Genomic DNA, 23,642 nt, shown 5'->3' on the forward strand with positions numbered 1-23,642 from the left:
GGAAGAAAAAAAAAAGGGGGTTTATCTTCTTTATCAAGTTGAAAATCATCAACAAAGGGACTGATTTCCTTTTTGGAGAAAAAAAAACCCCAACTTACTTTAGTAATTAATACAATTTTACAAATGAATGTGTTGTCATTAAACTAGTTTTAATTAACTTGTAATTTAGAAACTAAAGCTGGCAAACTAATGCATCTATAATAGTTTTCAAAGCACTTTCCAAGCTCTCCAATTGTCCTGGGAGTGGTAGCCTTGCCAACTTAAAAAAAAGAAGAAAAAAAAGGGCCCACTTGTAGCATAGGTCATGTGCATTAAACAACTCATGACAGAGAACATTTTACAACCAATCACAACAGCTTAGAGCCTGCGAGTGCTTTACTCCACGTGAAGTTTGGTTTAGCAATAATATTGAATTAAAACGCAGTTGTGGTCACAGTTTGGTTAAAAAAACAACAACAACAACAAAAAAAACACCTTCAATATAAACATGATTACACTAATACATAACTATTTTAAATTAAAGCAGGTCGTTAAACAGTACATTTTGTGTTTAGTAACATTTCTGGTGATACTCGTTTGAAGGCCACTGCTCCTGCTTCCCGTTTTCTTGGTGCTGACGGCTGCTAACTTGCCGCAGCTGCTCCACGCTGACTTGCAGCTCCAACCATCGCGCCGCCCGCCGCCCTGCAGTCGGAGGCGGCTACAGCTTCGTGTTAATTGCGTGCTCCCTCCTAACACACACACACACACACACACACACACACACACACACACACACACACAACTCCACACGTTTACAATAACACAAACGAACCGCAGGAAAGCGTTTCTAAAACGCTAGAAATATGAATAGATTTGCCCATGCACGCGGACCTTTTCAACGTCTACAGCCCCGGCGTGTTGATGCTCAAAGTCTGGCGGCGTCTCCGACCACACAGCCGGCCAAACCGAGTGGAAGATGCTCGGGCACCGCCGCTTCCCCAAAATCCATTATTCAAAAACCCGAGAAACGGCGCACGCTCTCTGTTTTTAACGGGGAAAAAGAAAAAAGAAAAAAAAAAAAAAAAAAAAAAAAGGATGGAAATGCTTTCCTACCGTAGACATCGATCGGTGCTTGGCGGTTTCGTCCTCTTGCGGCTGTCGAAGGGAGGCTGTGCGGTGCAGCAGCTGCGGTCTCTTTGCCTCCTCCCACCGGCCGCCCCTGGCTCTGGCTGCTGCTGCTGCTGCTTGCCTCGCTCCACCGTCAAAAAACGCCCGGGTCGGCGCTGCCGCCTGCCTGCCTGCCTGCCTGTCTGTCTGCAGACTACAGCAGCTAAGTAGACTGACACGCGAATCTAAGTGGGTGAGGCGTGTCACCACGCCCGTGGGCCCTCCCCTATTCCCGGCAGTACATGGCGTTATGCCGCGTGCGTCGGTTCGCACGCGGCGGCGGCGGCGGCAGCTAAACTCCCTTCAAACTTCATTCAAAAATATGCGAAGTTTAATATGACTTGCTTTGACACGTGCGGTGTTGTTTTGCGTTGAAAAGTGAAAAGTCGGTTTTTATTTCTGAATGATCGGGATGTTAAATTCGGCATATGTCCGGCACAAAAATAAACGCATGTATTTATTTTTAGCCAACTCTTAAAAGTAGGATATTTTAATCATTAAACGGCATAAGGAATTAGTTACCGAGTTGCCTAATTGTAAGCAAATGTAGTCCTGATCATCCTTATTTTATAAAGAAACGTCTACCTCAGATAAAAGTGATGTCATATCTCCGTCTACTCAGATGGGGTTTTATAGTCCACAGTTCAAAGAAAACGATGGCGTCCTAATAGTAGCCTGCTGAAATACCCCCAAGGTATATGTCAAAGAGTATAAATCTTAGAATAAGCAATTAACAAGCCTGTAATAAGATAAGATCGAACTAATGTGACTGTCCTAAACATGAAGATGATCCAAGTCCAGGGGATGAAGTAACAAACTCCACATGTTTGAAAATGATTTGAGACACTGGGCACAACTTATCTTCTGATGTACAAAGATGCATTTATCCCTATTAAACTGTTCAACATGTCAGGAGTTAAAAAAAAAAAAAACCCGTATCGATGGACACATTAAAACATGCTGGGCAAATGTGTTTCCCTGCTTTTAAAACCCAAATATAACCAGTTATCAAGAAGGCATCTGAATAACCATTATTACATCCAGCCTGTTGTCTCATGAACACTTGAAACTCCAGTTGATGTCGTTATTCTACATCTTACAGCTCCGACTATGACTCACAGCCTATTATAGTTTCGTAGCACCTAGTTGAAGGGCACCGACTTTGTTTTCCCACTAACCGTGTAATAATCGGTATAATAAATCTCCATTCAGAGTTGTGTCACTGTGTGACAACCCGTGTGTGCATGTGAGTGTAAAAAAAAATGTATGTAGAGTACAGTGACTTTTTTTTTCTTCTCACAAAGTGAAGCCAAATCAAGTTGAAAACGCAGTGTCAGGATGCATAAAGAGCATGCTGGAAAATGGGCTTTGACACACTAACCTCAAAGTGGCCCTCGCAATGCTGCAGGGATATGCAGCTGCTGGGCGTGTTGTCTTTTTTTTTTTTTCCTTTTTACCTACAGGCACACAGGAACAGGACAACCCTCTTCTACATCAGCCTTTTCCTGCAGGTAATCCTTGTTCTGCAACGTGTTTGTTTTTGTACTTTAAACGTGTGCTCTCCTCAGAGGTGCGTGTCACCACTCCACCGTGAACCGGGCCACAATTTGTCGCTGATGTTTAAACACAAGAAAGCCGCAGTTTTAAACGCTGTTGTGCATTTTGCGGATGCTGCTGGACTGAGTTTAAACCGTGCTGCAGGATTATTACAGAGCATGAAACGAAGCATGCTTCGGGACTTTCCAGAGCCGCCGTTTCTCGCAAATGAGTTGATTGTTGTTTTTTTTTCCTGCAACTATTGGAAAAATCTCTCCCGTCTAATGAGGAGGGAACATACCTTCCCTGTTTTCTAAGCCTGCGCAGCTTTTCTCTGGCCTCCCACACGTCGTCCTGCAAACTGAGGTGACGGTGAGATAAGGAGCAATCAGCTTTTCATGTTGCGAAACAATTCCTGGCACACCTCACAGAAACGCATCGGTTAAGTTGCTCCAAGCTGAAGTGAAACGATCCTGAGACTGAGATTGTAAAACCCTTTGAGATGCTGTTAAAAGTTTTCTCGGTGGATGAACTCATTGCACTTTGTGTTTTATTTCTGCACTGACGGTCGTTTATTCCTGAACACGGTCAATTCCACGAGTGTGCGCGTCCTAGAGATACATTAGAACAAGTGCGAGCCATCGCTTTCCACGGTGCATCTGTTGGGACATTACGAGTGATAAAATTGATGTTCAACATGTAAATTATTCCCCGTAAACGCTATTTGATAAACATTTTTAAAAAGTGGTGCTTCAACACTGGAGTCCTTATTGTCTCCTAAAAATGGACCGAAGCGGGCTGTTAAGCCCCGGAGCTTGTTGTTCTCAGGGTGGAGACATGAGTACAGCCTCTGGACCGACTCGCTCCTGTGGTGAACGCAGCTGGCAGCGCGCAGCCCCGACCGGCGCTGCCTCTCTCTGCAGGTGAGTTTGTTGTGCTGCTCCTGCGCTGCATCGTGTCTCACTCTTTGCCTATTTTGTGTCTCTATCCAGTCTGCATGATGCATACAGGTCGACGTATGCGCGTCTGGACACCTTATTAATGCCAAAGCACGAGAACATTAAAAAAAAAAACAACAACAACAACAACCCTGCTTGTACACGAGGGGCAGATGTGGATGTAACACTACATTTTGGATGCATTCATTCCAACTCCAAACCATTGACACGCTCATTGATTCGTTTGCTTCGCATGCTTTCGATGTATTTCAACAAAACCGCAAAAACCATTCGGAGGAAGTGCACCTGCCGAGATACGAGACCCGAAATATACGACGATGACACGCATGGTGCCGCATTCAGCAGTTCATGAAATTATAACATCTCACTGGATGGTAAAAATCCCTGCAACATTTTAGAAGAGGGAATGTCTGACTAATAACTTTATGTAAGTTCAACAATTATGAAACCAAAGCGTCATACGAATACAAGCCTGGTCGACACTGACCTCTAGTGAAGACATGAAAAATGTGCACACAAGGAACAACAAGCAGTGGGTTTACTTATTCAGCCTGCTCAAAATAGAAAAGGAACTGCAGAATTGAGACATATTTATAGGTAATATGCATTAAAAACATAAAATAATTAGCACCCGTGTAGTTTTTTTTAGGGAACATTGTGTGCGGAATACATGTGAACCTCGTTTATCAGACGCCTCCATGTGGCCAAATGGGGACACTGCATTGTTTTTTTTGGGGGGCAAAGCTGCTCGTAGACTGCAGAGCCTAGTGTAGTCAGTCGTGTCTATAATATGCACAAGTAACACTTTGCTCTACACACCCTATTAAAATCCTTTATGAGCAGTATAAACAGAATGAATTGATAGTTTTTAACAGACGATAACACTGTAATGTTGTGAGCAGCAGGTACACTCGTCAATGTTTATGAGTGGAAAAGAAGCATCTGTGACTGGGGTTTTGTATTCATCACACTGATTAAAACTGAAAGAACAAAATGAATCAAATAATTGATTAACAGAACATTAACCAGAGAAAACTCTGATAACCAATTACCTATTTTGGTAATTTTTTTTTTTAAATGCAGGAAAGCTTAAAATCTACTGGTTGCAACTTCCACACAGTGAACATTCACTGGTCTACTCTGATAGTGAACTGAATTTATTTAGTTTTGGTCTGTGCTGGTAAATTTTACGATGCATTTCCACTAATTCACAGACCAACAATTGATCCATTCAATAAATATTCATAAATATTTGACATCATACAGACGAGATGATAAATCAATTACCCGATAAGAGCGTCGTGAGACTGATCAATAGTGAAAACAGTTGTTAGTTGCAGCGCCAACATTAATTATGTTTTCGACAACAAAGCGAAGCCCATCTGCTGATGAGACGCTGCTGAAATCTCCAGAGAAAGTCTGGCAGGTAAACCTCGAGTTAAAGGAGCACGCCACATATTTTACACCTGCGGCCCGTGAAAACCGCTGTATAATGTCTACCGTGGAGTTTGGTGTCACTGTGACGTCATCAGAAAGCTTGTTTTACAAACTGTAGGTGTGACATTTGTAAAAAAAAAAAAAAAAAAAAAAAATGCAGGATGAATTTAGTGCAAGTTTTTCTACGTAAACCATGTGAGAACAAACAGTCATAAGCACTCACACAGCAGCATGACCTACATGAACCTTTCATGTGTCAAGATTTTCTTTTATTTTGACAGCGTTTCAGAATATCATACAGGTAAACAAGATTTTTGCAAAAGTTAATATATCCATAGTGTTGCATTTCATAAAAATAGTAGCTCCACTTACAGTCTTTGTGACCATCAATAGTACACCGAGTCATATTTATAGAGATATTTGTTCAGGGTCTACACACTGCTATAACACTACACAGTGATACTGAGCCGCTTGGGTGTCGGGGGTTTATTTTGCAGTGTGTGCCGTTGTTTCAACACACACGCACGCGCGCGCGCACACACACGCGCACACACACACACACACACACACACACACACACACACACACACACACACACACACACACACACACACACACACACACACACACACACTTTGCAAATAGATGTCCTCTTTTTTTGTTTTGTTTTTGGTTTCCTTAGAAAACTACTTACAATTTGGCTCAACGGAAACAGCTCAGGTGTGGAAAGCGGTGAGTTGTGCAAAGGCGAAAAGTACGCACATATTCTTACTTCTGCCTCAGAGAGAAGTCACAAAATAAAGGAGCAGTCCGGCCAAATGGGAATGACGATGTAGTATTTTCATTCGGGTCCGAGGCCTTTTTTTTTTCTTTTTTTTTTCTCAATGATGTCAAGTCCACACACCATCTATATGCGAATGATTTCAGGGTTGTTTGTGCCTGCCTGACGATTTTTTTTCTATTCCCAACACAATAATTCATTTCTCACACCCTCTCGGTTGGATTGCGTTTCTTCAGTCCTCGTGTAATTACGGATTACAATGGCAAACATAATGACTCGTCTCCCTTTGCTCTTTTAAACACTGTTAGATGTTCTTTCAGAAGCAGAATGTATTTTTTTTTTTCTGTGAATGTTGGCTTATTCAGAGGAAAAACTACCACACAGGATGTTAACATCTGCAAGAGGGTGCAGATGCAAAGATCTGCGGACCCCCAAAAACCGACGGCTTGTTGTTTCGTTTTAGTCTTTTCATCTCAAAACGTACGAGAAAAAAACAGTAAAGAATGGATTACCTGCTCTGATGTGAGCTGCAGTCATTTGCATCTGAGCCGGGTAAAAACTAGTTCGTTCCTGCCTTTTATTACGCTTCCGCTCCAACAACCGCCGCCAATGTTTACCTGAGCTACATCGGCCAACCTCATCCGTCACTTCTCATCCTAACAGTCTTTTTTTTCTCCTGTAACATTAAAAGTGAAACGTGAAGTGGGAAGTCGCTTTTAAGTCGCTCTGCCTGAAGTCGAGGAGCCACTGTTTCAAGTATGACTGCAAACTGCATGTGTGTCGTGCAAGAAGGAGAAGCTGGGCGGGGTTATCGAAAGGTCAGCTGTTAGGTTATTATATAAAACTGTACAGGTGCACAGCTTTCAAACACAGTCGAATTCTGGGAAGAGAAGAAGTTTTTTTTTTTTTTTTTTTTTTTTTTTAGCAGTAAGCGTCTGCTGAAAAAAAAAGAAAAAAGAAAATCAACAGGGAGCTTTGGCATGGATATGTACGTCTTAATGTGACAGTGTGGACAGAATCACCTAAAACAAATCAAATTCGAGCTTTTCACGAGCCAGATTGATTCTCTGACGACTCAATATCAGATTCGGTCAATTTGGTTTGTTTTGGGTGCAAAGCTCCGCCGTGTGCCGACATCTGACGATACCGTCTCGCAGAAGCGATTCTTTACGGGAATTATCGGCGTCGGCCCTCATTAAGAAATCAGTGATGAAAAGTATCGTAACCCCAAATGAACCACTTGCACTAAAAAGGGGCCACCGATACCTCTGGTAATGAACTTATTTTCGTACATAAGCTTGTGAAATAAATGATATATTTCACTATATCGGACTCGTATCTGAAAAAAAAAAAAAAAAACCCGTTTTTTTATTTCTATCTGTGAAGTTGGTGTTGTGTAGCAGCCTGTTTTGAACCCTCTGAAGTATGTTGTAGTGGAACCTTTGATGTAAAAGCTAACCTCTCTGTCAGTCTAAGGCACTCTGCCCCTCGGTCGGTATCATGCGAGCTCCTTCTCTCAGCGTCCGGCTGGATGCCGCCGTCGTGGGTTTCTTTGTTCATGAAGCACAAAAATGAGAAAAAAAATGGATTGACGAGACACCCCCGCTGAACTGCGGATGATTCGAGCGCGAAACAGACTGTCCAGTCGATCGCACAAACCCCCCAAACTGCGATCGCAGGGCTGAACAGGAGCGAACAAGAGGAACAAAGTCGATGTGCAGAAAAGTTCCGGTCCACGTCGCGCTGCTTCGCTCATTTATTCGCCGATGAGAATTTCCATCGGCTTTAACTATAAGGTTCTGTTCACTTAAAGATGATCTTATTTACAAAGTGTTCCCACATATTTATATTCATTATAATATATCTACGTCTATAATCATCTGATAGATTATTCAAGACAGATTCAGGCCCATACCGTCTCTGTTAAGGCAAAGTTCTGCTGATGAGTAGATTTCATCTCCGCGGTTGCTCTCTGATCCATTCACTCTCATCAAAAAACAGGCAAACCATCTTTTTAACATTCCATTTCATAAAATAGACTCCACTGTGAAGATATATATATAAAAAAGATCCAATGGCAACCGACAGTTGCTTCCTGTCACGGTGTTTATACTTGCATGTTCTGCTCGGGGAGAACTCAAAATAGAGGTCTTCAAAACTCATTCCTCCCGAATGATTCTCCACCACGCTACACAAAGATTCTTCTTGCTCTTCTGTTTTTGTTTTTTATGTCGTTGGTTTTTTTTTTTTTAAGTGGATGATTTTCCAGTTCTTTAAGGTGGTGGGTGTAAAATATTTCTCAAAATAATTTAAAACACAGTATCATAAATAAAAGTTTAAAAAGACGTGGTCCAGATCACCCTACCCCCCCCCCTTGGTTTGGACTCTGTGGGAGAATGAAGTTGGAGGGAGAGAGGGGGGGATTTAAAGAGCACAGGGAGGTGTGAGGATGGTTTCATCCGGATGGGGTGGTTTAGTTCAGCTGAGTGTGGCCACTGTTGTCTGCTGGAGCCGCGGTGTTATCTGCTTAGCGTGGACGCGCCGGTGCGCAGCGTGCTGGGCAGCTTGTCCGATCCGGGGATCTTCCAAAGCCCAGGAGAGACCGTGGCTTTCCTCCCCGCTGCCATGCCGCCGCTGGTGCTCTTGTTGGGCAGGCTGGGCCGGCTCTCTCCCAGGCCCCTGTCCGGTTCCCTGGTCCTGGGCTTGCTCTGCTCCGACTCCACCTGCTTCCCGCCGCTCCAGCGCTCCACATCTTCCCTGCTGTTACCGTTAGTGTGCGGGAGCTTCGAGCTGCCGGGAGAGTGAGTGCTTTCTCTATTGTCCCCAGTATTTCTCTCCTTGGCCCTTCCTCTGGTGCTCCTGGAAGGTTTGGGCTCTCCGCTCTGCCCCTCCTTGCCCCCCTCCCCGTCAGTAGTGGGCTGCCTCCTGTGCCCCTTGTGGGTGGACCTGCCACCCTCCTTCTTGGCTCTGCCGCTCCCGCCGGTCGTAGTCACTCTCCTCCCCTGGCTGATGGGATCGCCGCTCAGCAGCTCGGCTTTCTGGGGGCTCTTGGAACGCTCCATCCGGCTGTCTCGTGCCACCGGGTCTCGAGGGACGTCCTGAGGTGGCACATGAGGAGGGTCGGGGGCCGGGACCAGATGAGATGAAGGCGATGACATGGAAAGGCTGTCAATGGGAGGGGCTACTTCCGACAGGCTTGGGGAGGCTGAAGGGCGAGCATCCCATGGGGCGGCATTGTCTGGAACACAAACACACAGTCAGTAACGTGAAAGCCAGCCACACACACACACACACACACACACACACACACACACACACACACACACACACACACACACACACACACACACACACACACACACACACACACACACACTTTGCTAAAAAGCTGGCACACCACTGCACAACCAAACACCAAATAAAAAAAAACAATAATCACCACAGCAATCATTCCTATTCTACAAGCTGGAAGCCTTAAAGTAAACATCGGAGCGGTATTATAACCTACTTCCCAACGTGTCACAGGGCAACTCTACTTTCAGACAACATCAATCCGCCTCCCATGACTCTCTTTAAAGCCTCGGCCAATCTAAAACCTTGGCGGAAAATCGAAAACAGGTTTAATGAAATGGATGATGTGCCCAATAGGGAGGTGCTTTAGCGAGGATGAAAACCTCAGGGGCAGAGTGCCTCTCTCTCTCTCTCTCTCTCTCTCTCTCTTAAGCCTGAAGAAGTCTTGTGTATCCAGAGTAGCTGCGGCAGTGAATCTACGGCACGTTCCTCCACAACTCTCCACTCTCACGGACTGTTAGCTTCTGTTTCTGCACCGATGAGTCTCGCTCCCTCGGCCATCACTCATTTTCAGTGGTCTGAGGCACGAGGGGGGGCAGAGGCTAGGCAAGCTACACTAGTGCCATGAGGCCCAATTATAAGAAGACTCTCATGCAGCACCGGCGCATATTAGCCCGCTTAAGAGCTCTGGTCTATATTTCTGCTGAGTCATCACAACACATTACGAAATACAGTACGGAGACTTGTGGGGGCCCTGTTGTCCTCAAAATGTTAAAAATTGCTAAATACTTATTTTGTCTGCTTCGGGGCACAATAAATAAGCTGGAAACACACAACACGGACATATTGTAATGTTTTAAGTTGAGACGGCCAACTTGTTAGCGCACAGTTCCAATTTACAGAAGCAGATGTGGAAGAACTCAAAGCCCTGTTTTACTCTCAGCTCCTCTCGTCCTGAGGGAAATATCTGACTCTGGAGCTGCTGAAACACAGTCGATGTTCACCAGCTAACTTTTGTCTGCCTGTGGTTTCGTGCTGAGCAGATCGTACACAGTGAGCTTTTAGAGCTTTTTCAAAGGGAGTGTTACTCAACCTGTGAAAACGGCATCTGTAATGTTTTCTGTCACTCAAAGAACTTTCTCAAGTTGGAGAAAATGACTCAAAACTACTAAAACGATGTCAGTTTTTACAGAAAAATGTCGAACAGGCAGGTAGGAATTAATGAAAGCTGAAGGTTGCATTATGGGAAGGTGTTTTTTGAGTTTGAAAGACATATTTTGACATCTGCTGTGGCAATTTGGACCACTTTTTTTTTTTAAAGTTAGTCTGTCACTTGCAAGCCCAACTTTCTTCTAAGTGCTACTGAAAATACTCAAGATTTCTTTAACTGATATAAAATTATAGAAATACAGACTTCTAAAGAACAGTAATAATCAGAAAATGTGAGGAATTTAAATGAAAAACGGGACAGATGAAAGCTACGTCTTTGTGTCTGACTGGATTTTCCTGTTTTATCATATATGCATGTTTAATTATAATCGGTCTTTTTTTTCTAATTTGCTGTCGTATCACTATATTATAAGCAACTTGGACTCCTAAGTAGCTTTTTATAGTATTTAGTGTGACTCTGAGGACTTTGATAAATGTATAGCTTGAAGCTGCAGCCCTTATGTTAGATAGAGGAACTTGAAAACTCAAACAAAGCCACACAGACATGCACACAATAATACTCATGCGCATGCAAACAACTCTATTGTTTGAAATCAACATCACACAGTCTATATGCTTGAGTTTCTGTGCTTCACTGCATTCAGCTATTTAAAAAAACAAACAAAAAAACAACAACCCGAGACAAAACCAACTCAAAAATAAATAAGCACGCTAATGTTTTAAATAGCCAGATTAATCACCGTACACTATTTGCATAACCTTCCAGTATGCTAATAAAACGTCTGTAAACTGCGAGCGATTAAACGCTGAATCGAACCCGCGCAGACCGTGCGGGTTAAAATTATGCTTTTACTTCGAGGTTCAGAAGACAACACAGAAAAGATGTCTAATAATGGAGTGCTGCGTTGCCTGTCTGACCACACCGAATCTTTGTGTACATTTTTGAAGGCTGTGGAGTCACCTCAAGGCGAGCTCTCCTCCACACAGAGAGATTAAATCCCTGTCTGGCAGAGGGCTGGCAGAAAAGGGCTGACGCGGGGAAAACGACATTACCCCTGTATTTCCTGTGTTTAAGGGCTGGAGGGGGACCACCGAGGCCATACACTGACGAATATGTGTCACTGGGGGGGGAGGGGGTGATTAACGGCAAAACCGGCTGTCTCGGAGGGAGCAGGATGTGGAAAAGAGAGCATGACGCTGATGCAGAAGCCACAGGAGTGAGTGACGCATCGGCGTTTTATTACCCGCGGCGGCACACAAATAAATGTCCCCTTCCAGACTCAATGCCGTGCTGCTCAAATGCTGTGCCGAGATTGTACTGGGTAAATAATATTTCATGTTCATCACCCCCGGCTGACTCGGGGTGAACGCTCACATTGCTGTATTTTTGGGCCTGTGGGTAGCTGTTGGTGGTTGATTTATGTTTCAGTCAGGAAGAGAGTTACGTTCACTAATTTTACAACCTCCTGCAGCTTCATTTTTGTTGATTACTCCACGAGCAGAAAAAAAAAAGAAGAAAGGCAATTTTTTTTTTATTTCGACAGCTTGGGTTGCAGAAGGTTATAACACAAGTTGTTTTGACATGAAAGTGCATCTCAAAAACTAAAAGAAAGCCCACACACAAAACCACAGCACAGAAAGCCCGGGTTAAGTGAATAGAAAAAAACATTCGTATGGTCACAAACCGTGTCTTTAGAGTGGCCCATTAGGAAGAAATAGGGGGAGCCATGCGTGTCACTTTTCATGCACATGGAGAGACTGGAAGATACCATTCCTATAGAAGGGGAAGTAACAACCTAGACCAATCAATTAGTGATAGATCACTGAAATGGACAGAAGATACACTCGTGTTAGTCAAAGATAGAAGAAACAAACAATTAGTTAACAGCAAAGTTAAATACAGAATAAAGAGTTTAAAGCATACAAGAGCATGAAGAGAATAAAGTCAGAAGATATAACATGAATATAAATGCATGCCAGATTAATGTTATCAAGAGTTGATGTGATATATTTGGTAAAAGTGAAGGGGTTACAGTCTGAGCGTTAGAAGAGGAGAATAGTAAAGTGTGGGTACTTACCGTACTCCGGGACCTGCCCCGTCCCCCTCTTCAGCAGGAGGCGAACACGCCTGCCTCCCGACTTGATCAGCTCGATGGCCCTGGCGTGGGTCATGTCCCGGGTGCTCTCCCCATTGATCTCAATGATTTGGTCCCCGACCTGGATGTCAGGAAGCGTGTGACAGACAAAAAAAAAAAAAAAATGGAAAAGATTTATCAGAGAGGAAATGTGTGTGTAGTTTCAATGTAATGTCGAGTCAGAAAGTCATTTGAGGCCTCAAACCCATCCAAGACTTTCAGACCGCGAGTCAGGGTTCATTAGTGACCTCACCGATGCTGTTTTCTTAATAATTTCCTGGTAGCACTTTTTGGTAAGGGCACTAGGGTAAGGGAATTATCATGAATTCATGCAGGAATTAAGCATTAATTCATGCATTAATACCTCGTGAATAATCAGGAGTTCAAAGCGTTTCATGCACATTAATTGAAGCATTAATGAAAGTGAGTATATCACCAATGGTTATGATTTATGAAGCATCACCATGATGAATTTTTGGCAAAAAATGTTGGAGCGCTGGACCAAACTCTGCAGCACAGAATCCAAGAAGACTTCACCACGATCGTGTTTAATAAGTCATAATCATTGATGATGTACTCACCGTAGTTAATGCTTTAATGGGTGTGTTGTTCATGCATGAGATCATGAATGAAAGACTTTGAACTGATGTTACTTCCTGTTGATTTCATGAGGTGTTATTGCTTGAAGTAATGCTAGAAACAGTTACACTGTAATGAAATAAATCAATCAAAGTCAGTGATATTATGTTGCTAAAAGGAAATCAAGTTCACTGCCAGGCATTTTGAAGATCCACCAGTTTGTGGACTTCTTTCCAAACTATTTCACGCAACACTGTTTTGAAGGAGAAGTCTTTTTTTTTTGGTGACAAACTTCGGGCAGCTTTGTTCAGTGACTGATAAATAGTGTGAGCTCAAAGCAGCCACGTACAGCGAGCAGTGGATCAGGACGGAGGCTGTGTTTATAGATTATAGAGTATCAATAAAAGCTCTTTGACCATTAACTGTTTAGGCAAAACCAAACTGAAAGGGCGTTCCCTCAACCAATAGACATCTGGAACACAACGGCAAAAAACTGAACGGATGAATGCATTCATTTACATTTACTATTTGCATGCAGCTTTGGCTTGTGGGATTTTTTGAAGGATCAATACGGATTTATGAGTCACTTGCTTTGCCCACAGCTTTGACTTATGGGGGAGGATTCATGGGGAACAGGACAAAACGTGGCGGCCAATTACGCTAACAAATGGAGAAGTCCTCCAGTAATGGTTGGGGTAATTTGAAAGTCAGGAGCGGACTAGAGTCAGGAGAGGGGGAGTCATTAGGTGTCATTACAGGGGGCTGAAGAGAGGTGGAGGAGGTGCAAGGCAAAACGGTTCGCTCATTAATCCTCACCTCCGAACAGCAGAGGAGAGCAATCTCCATTTTCCTCTTTAATACAGAGGGAACTAAAGCAGGATGGACAGCAGGTGAATGTCGAGCTCTGACAGGGTGAGGTGGAAATGAATTGCACCTGATGCCTTCTTACAACTCCGGCTTTTATTGAAGGTTTAAAGCTTAGAAAGGTAATTCAACGTACTGAATGATTTCCTATGATAACCAATCACTTTATACAATTTTCTTAAAAGCCTCTGCACCGGTGCTTGAACTGAAAAAAAAATGTGTTACCGCTCCTTGTTGCCAATTAGTCTACAGTTGAAATAGGTTGTCTTCCTCTTTAAAGATGTTACAAAGTGCATGTTGAGTAGAAACGACTCGGCTCAAACTCCAAATGTCAGAGAGATCGCAGGGAGTCTCGGTGCGAGCGGGCTTTCAGGTCCCCGCAACTGAGGATGTGTTAAAGCACCACTCGAATCCGAAGTGACAGCCATGTCACAAATGCTTTTAAAGCAGCGTCTCACATTTACTTAGGTTAAATGCAGATTGATTCCTCTACGCACACAGCGCTATGGATCGAGGAGCGAGATCAAAGCGCTCTTCTGTGCCTTCTTCTCTGACATCTATTTGAGAACACGGCGTCGAATTGATTTCAATATGCCACAAACAGTGTTAATGTTTGGGCATTCCTCTGCAGCAAATTAGACTCTGCAGGGGAGTAACTACGTGCATTTACTCAAGTACACTTCTGAGGCACCGGAGTCCTATTTATACACATACTTCACACAACAGAGAAATATTGTAGTTTTAATCCACTATATTTATCTGAAGGTTACTTTTCACAGTTTTTACAATTGAGAATTTACCAAAACAACATGTGATAAAATAATAACCCCAAATTTAAATAACGGTTTGTACTTGTTTTGTATGTTTTTGTGACCCTTAGAGGGGTCCGAGCCTTTGTTTGGGAACCGCTGAAGTACCTAGTTGTGTTGTAGTAAAATTAGCTGTTAAAATCCTACAATACACGGGTGCATCAATAGTAACAGTCTAATATACAATGAACTAATCACAGGGGCCATTTTTCTTGTATTGTAATATGAATACTTCACTTGGTTAGTAGCTCTTAAATTAAGATTTCTTGTATTGAAGTATTTGTACATTGTTTTATTTGTGCTTGTACTTTCTCTCGTTTACACTGTGTCCACTGTCATACTTCACAGTAACTTGTTTGCTGACTTTGACTCAGGAGGGATTCCCTCCTCCTCCTCCACCTCCTCCTCCTCCTCCATCTGCGTCTGGGCCCACTGGACTCCATCGACTGCACCACCGAGGAGGGAAACTAGTTCTTCCCTCGGGGGGATTTTGCACACATTATCTTTGACAGGTTCATTACAGATAAGCAATGTAGAGGATACTGAGGCTATCAGCCCCAGACGTAAAGGTCAGAGAACATGTTAGAGAGAGAAAAAAGAAAGTGGAGAATCGAGGAGGAGATCCACAAACACAGAAAAGCTGCAGTGGAAGTTGCAATTTATGATAAGTCACAGTAAATTTACACAGCAGTGACGGAGCTGGAAAAGTCAGGTTAAAGGCTTCATTTTAATTTCCAATGTATTTTTAATGACAGCTTTAAAAATTCTGAAAGTATGTGTGCTGCTTGAGGGACAACTGTGCAGCTGTGCAAACACTTAAGTCCAATTTAAGTTCACCAGCTTACAGTATGTGTTTTATCTATCTTTACCCTGCCGAATATCATCTAAATACTGAGACGAGTTGAGTTTTATGAACTCGGGAGAAGACAAACTTCTGAAAACCCCCCGACGACTAAAGGACAAACCATCTCTGGAGTTATTTTGACAGATTATTTCTTAGCCGGTGCAGAAAAGTTGCTGTTGCAGCTTTGATAAGATCATACAATTACAAGGAGAGCGTCTGCCATGTAATTCAGAGAGATAGAAAGCAGCTTAACCTTTAAAGCGGGTGTAGCCGTTTTCCTAAAGGAAATGATGTCATCGAACCTACCCTCATCCTCCCGTTGCGAATGGCCGGCCCGTCCTCCGCCAGTCGAAGCACGAACAGGTCCATTTTGTACTCCCGCCCCCCGCGGATGCTGAAACCGAAGCCTTTCACGCTTTTCTCCAGCTCCACTGTGAAGAAGTCAAAGTCCTGTGAAAGCTGAGACAAGCAGAGATCAGACGTGATTAGATTCAGTGATATCTGAGGACAAAACAGGCGGCTACAGCAGAAAATAGACTCAGGACTCAGCAGAGAGAAATCCGTGAATAAGAATTGAACAAATGCAAGGTAAACATAATACAACCGATTTTTTTTATGAACGGTTTTAGAGCTAAACGTGGGATCTGCTGAGGGAAGAAAATCCAATGAGTCCAGATTTGATGCTCAACTCCCTGTTGGTTGAGAAATAACTTTTCATTTATTTTCGCAGATATGATTTCAACTTAAAGTAGAAATACAGGATATAAATACAATTTATTCATGAACTGGATAACAGGTTTGATCAATGTATCTAAAAGACTCTAAAACTATCTTGATGAGAAAAATGCATTTATTTAAGTTTGATATGTAAATAATAGATTTGGGAGAAAAAAGTGTAAAATTCAAGAATCCAATCTGTAAAACAAAGAAAATAAGTAGAAATTGGTTGAGAATATATTGGACTAACAATGTCACAAACTCATCACAAATATATTCTATTGGAAAAAGTGTCAGTCAGAGAGTCAGTGCAAACACCGCTGCCATTACAGTGTTTCCAACAGAGAGCACTGACATCTTTATTTCAAAAACGGTTATTGAAACTTAAGACTGAGCTGTCATCACCGCATTGATGTATTAACCCTTTTTGAAAACATTTGAACAACTTATTATGAAACAGGTGCCTATTTACACACCCAGGATAATGTGTATGAAGAAATATATCCAAGTTAATGTTTTTTATTTGGCCTCCTGAGAAATTTAAGCCCAGTTCGCGCTCTCCTTTTAGCTCTGTTTTGTTTCCACCAACTCCTGACAGAAACGTGTGGCTCTTCAGATGCTAAACGCTCTGCTACACACACACACACTGCTGGTCGTTAACTGTTTGTCTGCTGTTTATCTGTTTATTGGCTGGCAGAAAGCACAAACGGCTGCCTGCTGCTGGTGGAAACAGGACTGATGAGTGAAACAGTGAAACTGATGGCTGCAAAACCAAAACAATTAGCTAAAAGATGCAAAAAAAAAAAAAAAAAAAAAATCTCTGGATAAGTGAGGGGAACTGCAGAGATGGGTGGTTTGTGGATTTGTCACTATGAGTGAAACATTTCACATCCACAGTTATTTGATCCATTGTTAATATAAAAATATTGAAGCTTTAAAGGATCATTATCTGTTTGTGAGAGTTTCCTTCTCGGGTAAAGATCCTTACTTGAACCGGTGGCATTCGGTAGTCCGGGATGGCAAACTGTCTGGCATCGGTGGCTAACTGTCTGTAGTCGAGCAGCGGCGGGTGTCTGTAGTCCAATGTGGGCGGCTGCCGGTAGTCGGCCACGGGAGGGTGCCGGTAGTCCACCGGCGGCTGACGGTAGTCCGTGAACGGCGGCTGTCGGATGTCTGGTTTCACGTCTTGCCTCGCCTTCACCTCAGACCTGTAACTAGCAGACCAATCCGAATGAAGGAAGAACTTCGAGGAACATTTCTATTCCTGTCATCGTTGCCTTCGGACACGGAACATCACTTGTGCGATGTTTTGGTGCACTCAGCGTGCTGTGAAAAGAAATGCTTTCAGACAAACCGCTGGGTCACCCGGCGCCGACAGAAATGGCTTGTTTTAGTTTGACCTGACAGCCATCAAACACGACTTAAGTGAAGAAATTAAACTGTTTTTCCACACACATCACATTAAACGTTAATAATAAAAACAAGTCCTCAGAGGCTGGAGCCAAGCACAAAGAGATGGGGATACTGTGTGAAGCAGAGGCAGTGACACTAGATTTTGGACCCCTGTTCTTTTTGGTAAAATATTCAACAGAGCTCTATAAAGAAGCAATTTATGTGAATAATTTAGAAGTCCATAAGAGTGAAGTGATGTTATAAAATAAACTTTGGAGAGAGAGAGAGAGAGAATGAAGAAAGCGAGGAGACAAAATAGTGAGACAGAAAAGGACAATGTTGGAGAAAGAAAGAGGAAAAAGGAAGAGTAAACTCGAAGGAGCGATGAGGAGAAAGAAAAAGTGGAGAAGCAGGAGAGAGGATGAGGACGGGAGGATGAAAGCGTTTGACTCACTCATACCTGCATTCTCAGAGGAAGGTGTTTTGCCCCAGAGACAGATCGAGGGCTAGTCTATAAAAATGCTATGCTGCATCAGAAAATCACGGCAGCTGCAAATCAGTGTGTAACACAGGATGAGGATGAAGCCGATTTCATTTGAACTGTTTGCCACCACGGTGAGAGCTTGTACAGCGAGTCTTACCTGCCCTCGTGGGCGTAGTTCTGAGGCGGAGGGGCGGGACGCTGGGTCACGGGGCTCTGGTGGGGCATGGGGTTGGCCTGGCTAACGGAGGGGTTCGGTTCTGGCAGCACTTGGTTCGACTGGGAGGCGGCGGTGTTGGGTAGGACCTTGGGGCTGTGCTGCTGAGCCATGGGACTTTGCTTCTCTGAGTTGGGGGCTGATGGAGGATTACTTATTTCTGGGACACAGAAAGAGCAGAAAATGACAAGGCAAGTAATGTTTTTTAAACCAGGCGAGTCTTCCTTTTTTTTTTATATATTGTTTGTTAATTGATTATTTTGGCCACTTGGGGGCAGCATAGCAAACACTGTTTCCTTGTCGAGGTGATCTGTCGAGGAGCATCATTTGTTTGGAGCCAACTGAAAAATGTAAGTCCAATATTAAACTGTAAAATGAGATTTTTGTTTAGGTTTTCACCAACTACTTAAGGAAATTTTTGTTTCCATGGTTACTAAATATTTCACTACATCCAGCAGGAAGACACTGACTCAGTCAGGTTTCACTGGATTTGTCACCACAAGTCAACTTGTTTACATCCCAGTAGTTATTTAATCAATTGCTAATATGAAAATATTGCTTAGTGATGCTTTACTTTTTGTTTAAATAGAGCAACACCATTTCCAGCCACCAGGTGTCTGTGTCCATCATTTTTATGACTTTATGACATTTTTCAGCCACTCTACTGGGTTTAAACTCCTCTTTCAGAAGTGCAACATTATGAATGCTTTCCTGGGGAGACCGTTTGAAAGTGTGCGCTGGTATTCCCAGCTTTTAATCAATACTCCATCGTGATAGCTTCTCGGTCTTCACTGCTTTTGTTGGCACATTACTGCTACCAGTGTTTGACCAGAGAAATAGCGTGAAACTTGCAGCGGGATATGAAACCAATGTGCACGATATAAATTGAACTGGGTCCCGCTTGTTAAAGGATTGTTTCCATTGCACTACTAATGGTCAAAAACTCCACGGGATACCTCTGATGTGTCTCCAAATAACGAGATTATAAAGTCGGGCATTTGGTCCAGCTGTTAATGCATGAAGTCCTTTTAATGAAGTCAGCCTTGCTTGCTGTAGTCATTTTAAGCCTATTTAGAAAACGTGTTGTAGGCGACCAGGTAAAAGTCTTTTTGGGGTTGAAATCTCTTTTTTTAAAAGTGATGACTGCAGTTTATGAGAAAAATCACTAGGAAACTGAATCTCACACATTTTGTAGTTCTGTAATTACTAAGTATTATTATTATTGTTTCCACAATAAGAGATAAGCAGTGTTAGAGAAACAGAGTGAGATCTGGTGAGGAGAATCTGCACACCAAAAGACTTCTGAATATGACGAGTCACAGTTAATCTAAAAGGCAGAATAAAATTTTACAAAACTCACATTACAACTTTCATTTAACAGAAACGATTGAACTACAGTCATAAATCACAGTCTGTTCCAGTCCTCATCCATCATGTCCACGTGTTGTGTGTGTGTGTGTGTGTGTGTGTGTGTGTGTGTGTGTGTGTGTGTGTGTGTGTGTGTGTGTGTGTGTGCACGTGTTCTCTCACCTTCCTGCGGTATGATCCTCAGAGTGACACTAAGGCCTGCGTCTTTGATCAGCTTAACGATGTCAGCGTGTGGCATGTTGACGATGGACTGGCTGTTCACCGCCAGGATCCTGTCTCCCACCTTCAGCTTCCCGCAGCGGTCGGCCGGGCTGCCCTCGATGATGCGGCCAATTTTATGGGGCACAGCTGTTGGAGGATTGAAACGCAACACGCTGCAGGTGAAGATGCGCTCAGCAGCAGATTTGAGGATTACGCCTGTCTGTGCTCACACACGCTCTCTGACTGACTGACTGAATATGTCTCTGTCTCTCTCATTTTGCTATTCACCCCAGGCTTACGTAAGGCATCCAAGTTTTTTTTTTTTTTTTTTTTCATGCGTGTGGGCGATGCACCGATGCTCACAGCCGAATACCAAGGATGTTTGTGACTGACTTACTGTGGGAGGGCATGTATAATTGAGGAGCAAGAGTGAGAGGTGCTTCACTTTATATTAAGCCATGACCTTAACTACCTTCACAACTTGAGTTGGGCACTTATATTTACACTATGGAGACAAGCTGGCAGTTTACATGGTTCTATGAGGTTTCACTTAAAGTTGAGCACTTGGAGCAGCTGTTATGCAGAGGAGAGGATGTCTGATGGTGCATGAGCATCGACTTGAGTCCACAAACACCACTGAAACATCCCTGGACTCACTGTTGGTCGCGGCCGCCTCCGGCCGGTTGAGCGAGCTGATGATGACGAAGCCGAAGCCTTCGCTCTCCTTGCGGTTGATTATGACATCACTCGGTTGCGTATTGGGGTTCAACGTCCCGTCTGAAGCGGCGGCGGCGGCGTTGCCCATGCTGGTGTTGGGAGCCTGGGTTGACCCGGTGCTGTTGCCATATGTGAAGTCACTGCGCGGGGAGCTGTGCTGCGTGGAGACCGACCCGGGGCTGCGGCCGTTCTCTGGACAAGACTCGCCTGTAGGGGGAGGTAGAGAGCTGAGCTGTGCTGCGACTGACAGAAAGTGATGGAGAAGCTATTCAGAAACAGGAACAATGTTAATGTTGTCTGGGGTGAAGAGCGGGCAGAAAAAGGGGGAAGGCAGTATTTTTGCACAGAACAGAAAGTAGAGAAGTTTTAAAAACAAAATGTACTTGTTCTGCAGGAAAGTGGCCTCTGAATGATATATTAGTATACAGTTTAATTATTAAAAATGCAGCATTACTGATGCATCAGTGTATACGTAGCACTTCACTGTTGAGGCTGCTTGAGATGGAGCCACTGGACAATGAAATACAATCCATGAAGTCCAGTTCAAGTGATGAATTTGGAGGTTTATGCAGCGGCAAAATGGTGCAGAATATTGTGTCAAAATAAAGAAAGGATTTAGTTCTGGAAAGTTATCAAGGCGGTAAAGCAATCTACCAGGATTGACCCAAAAAAACCTTAAATTTCTTTTGCTGAAGCCCCTGTAATGACAACCCTGCTGTGGTGCTGGACTTTTCCCGATAAAATTATTCAATGATGACAGCAAGACACAGGTTTGTACTGAGTGGTCACGAGCCAAAAAGTAAAAAAAGTAATTCAATCGTTAGAATGAGCTGCATTTTATGAGATCATCATATCTCATTTTTTTATGTTAAATCTTAATCTGCAAAAGGACTCGTCAGTCCAGCTGTCAAATTGCTGTGGAAGAGTAAAGAAAATTATATTTGGCTCTAAAATGTAGTGACAGAAGTTATAAAGTGAAGTACAACAAATTGTACTTAAGTACAGTATTTGAGCAAATGTATTTGGTTACTTTCTGCAACTGCACAGAAATATCAGGCATAGTAAAATACATACTGTATTTTGTGCAGATCAAATCCAGCCTGTGTCCTTCATCTTTTCAACTATAAATTAAGGAAATGAAAGATTCCTCAAACCAAAAAATACCATAGAGATGCATAGTTACTTTGATGGAATCCAAAGATTATTCTTCATGTGCAGAAACAATTAATTGTACAGTCAAAGTATATATATTTTTTTATCCTCCTGTCTAGAATTGACAAGCTGGAGCTGCATCTCCTCCCTGTGAAGAATCCAGGAACACGAAGACAACACGGCAATTCAAAGCATTAAAAAAGAACTAAAGAACAGTCACAATGTGGCAAAACACATCATTAAAATGCAGCATAATGTCAATCCAGCGAAAAGCAGCTTCTTGCACCTCTAGCTTCTTCCTTCTGCATGTATGTGTTCTGGCATGCTGATTGATTAAACCCCAGGGTTGCTTGGAGAGCTCACCGGGAAGTTGTGCTGCACTTCTCTGCAGTTTAGACAGTGAGAAACGCAAACTGTAAGTTCGGTTTGATAATGTGAAGCTAAAGCGGGATTTGACACTGTAAAAAAAGGGTACTAATCCAAACGGGGTATTTCTTTACACTAAAAAGTGCACATGTTGTTATCTTATAAGGAGAAAAATAGTCAAAAAAAGAAAAAGAAAAGTGAATTGTGTAAAATGTGGGTCACTGGGTGCAGGCAGAGAGCGGAGTCTAACACTTCGTAAAGTGCCAGTGGGAGTCAGACAATTAGGATGGAAGTGAAGGCCGTAGAAAAGGCCAGGCATGAGTCAGGCGCTAGCCTTTGGTGAGAAGAAATTTTGACAGAGAGGGTGGAATCGAGTGGGAAGAATCGGATTGGTGAGAAGAGAGCGCGTGCATGTGTGTCCATCTGTGGGGGAGGCAGCGATAATGAGAAGAGGGGGAGGCCGTTGTTCACAGGAGGAAGAGCCATCCCCGTCTGCAGACTCAAAGCGACTGTGGTAAAGAAGCTTGAATAAGGACCAGAGAGCAGTGTGTGTGTCTGAGAGAGAGAGAGAGAGAGTGTGTGTGTGTGTGTGTGTGTGTGAAAAGAGCAAGAGAGTGCTAATGTATTTTTCGGGGGAGGCTTCAATGTAATTAGTCAGAGATTAGTACTTCAGTTTTCTGACTGATTAAACCTGTTTCCTGAATCATTATAGAACAAGAACGAGAGCAGCGAGCAGGAAGGCAAAAGGTAAGAGAGAAACAAGAGGAGATGACGGAGGAATTCAGCAAAATTCAGGGGAGGTAAGAATGTGAGCTCACTTTCTAATTCAGTAGAGTATGTGAAGTTATTTTGTGCTGAATAAACCATGACTCGACCATGACATGAAATAAATGGATTTATTTCATGAAATAAATGGATTTATTTCATGTCACGGTCGAGTCATGTCTGCTCTCGTTCTTGTTCTATAATGATTCAGGAAACGTTTGGAAATACCTCGTTTTGTCTGGTTAGTAGAATCGTCAAAATGTCTGATATTTGTGCTTCATAAAATTACTGGTTGATTCCCTTCGTGTTTCCTCACCTGCTGCCTGGACCCTCCTCCTGATGACCAGATTCACCTGGCCGTTGCGCGCCGCCCCGTGCATCAGGTCGATGACGTATCTGTGCGGCTTCCCCACCACCGGGATCCCGTCCACAAACAGCAGCTCGTCACCGGGCCGCAACCGCCCGTCCACATCCGCAGGACTCTTCTCGATGATCGCCCCGATTAGGATCTGTTTTTTTTTTTTAAAGATGTTGTTGTTACAAACAGGAAGTGAGGGGTGGCGAGAGGTTTTTAGATGCTGACTGTCGTGTCTCATGCAGTGGGTGTTAAGGTGGTTGTTATTCTGATACACAAATACCTCAATAACATGAGTGGAATATTGTTGTTGACAGAAAAAAACACACAAAAAAAACACCAAAGCAGCCATAGCCA

At 43.2% G+C, this 23,642-nt stretch overlaps 2 protein-coding genes across 12 annotated transcripts in view; both read right to left on the reverse strand.

Moving 5' to 3' along the window:
* Nucleotides 1-1,285, reverse strand: part of LOC138628186 (fatty acyl-CoA reductase 1) — a 50,184-nt gene extending 48,899 nt beyond the window's left edge. Inside the window, exon 1 of the mRNA XM_069711078.1 lies at nucleotides 1,096-1,285. Within this exon, the coding sequence (XP_069567179.1) occupies nucleotides 1,096-1,104 (9 nt within the window). The 5' untranslated portion in view covers nucleotides 1,105-1,285. The remainder of the gene's footprint in view (nucleotides 1-1,095) is intronic.
* A 4,037-nt stretch (nucleotides 1,286-5,322) lies between these two features.
* magi2a (membrane associated guanylate kinase, WW and PDZ domain containing 2a) overlaps nucleotides 5,323-23,642 on the reverse strand; it is a 199,732-nt gene continuing 181,412 nt past the window's right edge. For 6 of the 11 annotated variants that reach the window (XM_069711067.1, XM_069711066.1, XM_069711065.1 and 3 more), the window contains 8 exons: nucleotides 23,247-23,439; nucleotides 20,588-20,854; nucleotides 19,892-20,077; nucleotides 18,305-18,521; nucleotides 17,260-17,485; nucleotides 15,861-16,013; nucleotides 12,402-12,540; nucleotides 5,323-9,100 (listed from right to left, as the gene is read on the reverse strand). In XM_069711067.1, coding sequence (XP_069567168.1) covers nucleotides 8,382-9,100; nucleotides 12,402-12,540; nucleotides 15,861-16,013; nucleotides 17,260-17,485; nucleotides 18,305-18,521; nucleotides 19,892-20,077; nucleotides 20,588-20,854; nucleotides 23,247-23,439 — 2,100 coding nt within the window. In that variant the 3' untranslated portion in view covers nucleotides 5,323-8,381. Of the gene's footprint in view, nucleotides 9,101-12,008; nucleotides 12,120-12,401; nucleotides 12,541-15,860; nucleotides 16,014-17,259; nucleotides 17,486-18,304; nucleotides 18,522-19,891; nucleotides 20,078-20,587; nucleotides 20,855-23,246; nucleotides 23,440-23,642 lie in introns of all 11 variants that reach the window. The other 5 variants (XM_069711074.1, XM_069711069.1, XM_069711070.1 and 2 more) reach the window with 4 other exon arrangements.

This window comes from Brachyistius frenatus, unplaced genomic scaffold (assembly GCF_029030835.1).
Source record: "Brachyistius frenatus isolate BFR_SWC_R1_liver_20210118 unplaced genomic scaffold, ASM2903083v1 Contig_96, whole genome shotgun sequence".
Lineage (NCBI taxonomy): Eukaryota > Metazoa > Chordata > Actinopteri > Embiotocidae > Brachyistius > Brachyistius frenatus.